Raw genomic sequence first — 2939 nt, forward strand, 5'->3', positions numbered from 1 at the left:
ATGCGTGATCCCGGAAAGCGTCCGCAAATTTGGAATTATCCTATCAATCAACAAGATGAATTCCGTAGAGCATACATAAAGTTTGGACCATATCAATTTATTATGGATGAGTACCCTCTTTCTGGTCTAGAAAGTCATCATCGTCGTTTCAAAGCTCATTGGTTTAAGAGTTTTTATTGGCTAGAATATTCGCCAGAAGTGGATGCTGCATTTTGTCTTCCATGCTATTTATTTTCTAGAAAATCAAGTCCATTCACATCAGGAGGATTTCGCAATTGGAAAAAAGTGAATAATGGAAATGATTGTGCATTTTTATCTCATGTGGGTAAATCTCTTAATTCTCCTCATAATATTGCTGTTAAGTCTTGTAAAGATTTGCTTAATCAATTATGTCACATTGACAAAGTATTGGCTAAGCAAAGCTCACAACAAGTTTTAAGCAATAGATTGCGTCTTAAAGCCTCTATTGATACTGTCAAATGGTTAACGTTTCAAGCTTGTGCTTTTAGGGGACATGACGAGAGTCATGAGTCTCAGAATCGAGGAAATTTTCTTGAAATGTTAAAATTATTAGCTTCTTACAATAAAGAAGTGGATGCAGTTGTTTTGGATAATGCTCCTCAAAATGCAATATACACATCACCTTCTATTCAAAAGGAAATTCTACATGTTTTTGCTAGAAAGGTACAAAATGAAATTCGCAATGAGATTGGTAATGCAAAGTTTTGTTTGATTGTTGATGAAGCTAGAGATGAATCTAGAAGAGAACAAATGGCACTTGTTGTTAGATTTGTTGATAAGCATGGATTTGTCAAAGAAAGGCTAATAGATGTTGTTCATGTCAAAGATACTACTTCTGCTACTCTAAAACAAGAGATTTGTTCTGCATTATCTCATCACAATCTCAACATTCAAAATGTTCGAGGTCAAGGGTATGACGGAGCTAGTAATATGCGTGGAGAGTGGAAAGGGTTACAAGCTTTAATTATTCAAGAATGTCCTTATGCATATTATGTTCATTGCTTTGCTCATCAATTACAGCTAGCTCTTGTTGCTGCGGCTAAAGAAGTTGTTGATGTTCATGCTTTTTTCCAAAGTTTGAGTAATATTATCAATGTTGTGTGCTCTTCTTGCAAACGCAATGATGAATTACGATCTGCTTATGCAACTGAAATTTCCCATTTAGTTGCAACTAATCAAATTGAAACAGGAAGAGGAGCAAATCAAATTGGCACATTAAAAAGATCAGGAGATACCAGGTGGAGCTCTCACTTCAACTCAATTTGTAGCCTTTTACGTATGTTTGGAGCAACAACTTCAGTTCTGGAAGATTTGGCTACTAATGGATCTACATATTCTCAACGTGGTGATGCTACTTATGCTCTTAAATCTTTATTATCATTTGATTTTGTTTTCATTTTGCATATGATGAAAGAAATCATGGGAATCACTGATAAACTTTGTCAAGCATTGCAACAAAAATCTCAAGACATTTTGAATGCTATGCATCTGGTTTCTAGTACAAAGTCATTGATTCAACAGTTAAGAGATAGTTGTTGGGGAGCACTTTTGGAGAAAGTTAGTTCTTTCTGCAATGATCATGCTATTCAGATACCTGATATGGGTGCTTCTTTTAGTGACATAATTCGGTCTCGTCGTAAAAAGGATGTTGTCACTGTTGAACACCACTATCGTGTTGACATTTTTACTAGCGTGATAGATTTTCAATTGAAAGAGCTAAATAGTAGATTTAGTGAGCAAGCAACCGAGCTCCTCATACTGAGTACATCTCTAGATCCTAAAGATGCTTTCAAGTTATTCAGTGTTTGCAACATATGCAATCTTGTAAAGAATTTCTATTCTTTAGATTTTTCTGAGCAAGAAAAGATTCAATTGGATTATGAGTTACAACATTATGAACTTGATGTGGTTAAAGCTCCAGATTTTCAGAATTTGTCTACTCTTGCTGAATTGTGTCAAAAATTGACAGAGATAGGAAAATCAAATATATATCCTTTAATTGATAGATTAATTCGTCTTGTTTTGACTCTTCCTGTGACAACAGCAACAACTGAACGGGCCTTTTCAGCTATGAAGATTATTAAAACAAGGCTTCGAAACAAGATGGAAGATGAATTTTTAGCAGATTGTATGATTGTATATATTGAAAAGGAAATTGCTTCAAAATTCACTTCAGAGATGATAATTGATGATTTTAGTTCCATAAAGCATCGTCCCGTGCATTTCAATTTCATGCCTATACACATTACCAACTGTACTGTATTATGATGTTCCAGTGTGGTAGAGTAGGGGTGTTCAACATGTATGCCCCCACCACTACTTAAAGTCATCCACTTTTTTCCCATCAAAGGTTAATATGCATTATTATTCAATATTATCAATTTCCATATTTACAAAAAAAGTTTAGTGTTGATTTATATGTTTTAAAAGTGCTAATACTCTACTACATAGTAACTTGGCCATTAATCAGAAGTTTTGGTTGGAATCTAGGTATATATGAAAGAAAAAAGTCAACAAATTAATGGAATTCATATTAATATGATCTAAAATTCTAACCGCTTAAAGAACTAAAAAAAACATGGCAAAAAATTATACGTGTTTTCTAATACATTTAATACGTTTCATAAAATAAGTCCACTCAAAAAAACTAATAAAAAACTATAAATTTGTCAATAAATTAAAAAATTCGAATCCAAACCCTCTAAAGTGAAAATAGGGAGATTATACTATTTGAATTATAGTTTGTTAGCCAATAATCATAACTATTTTATTTTATATAATATTAGAAAAATGTATAATAGTGGTCCAAGACTAAATACTTATAAACGTTTTTAAATCATGTATTAAATATAGTTGAAAAATATATAAAAGTTTATCCAAAAATACATGTGACATAAAGTTTAAAGATGCAAATGAAA

At 32.4% G+C, this 2939-nt stretch overlaps 1 protein-coding gene across 1 annotated transcript; it reads left to right on the forward strand.

The window, feature by feature from the left end:
• Window positions 1–2345, forward strand: LOC112747779 (uncharacterized). The gene is made up of 2 exons (XM_025795966.1): window positions 1–1845; window positions 2298–2345. The coding sequence occupies exons 1-2, from the start codon at window positions 1–3 to the stop codon at window positions 2343–2345; spliced, it is 1893 nt and encodes a 630-aa protein (XP_025651751.1).
• The last annotated feature ends 594 nt before the right edge of the window (window positions 2346–2939 follow it).

This window comes from Arachis hypogaea, chromosome 15 (genome assembly GCF_003086295.3).
Source record: "Arachis hypogaea cultivar Tifrunner chromosome 15, arahy.Tifrunner.gnm2.J5K5, whole genome shotgun sequence".
In the NCBI taxonomy this organism is placed as follows: domain Eukaryota; kingdom Viridiplantae; phylum Streptophyta; class Magnoliopsida; order Fabales; family Fabaceae; genus Arachis; species Arachis hypogaea.

Coding starts and splice junctions, on each gene's coding strand:
- LOC112747779 (XM_025795966.1), top strand. CDS start 1: ATGCGTGATCCCGGAAAGCGTCCGCAAATTTGGAATTATCCTATCAAT. Junction 1,846..2,297: donor TTTGCAACATATGCAATCTT/GTAAAGAATTTC, acceptor ATGATGTTCCAG/TGTGGTAGAGTAGGGGTGTT.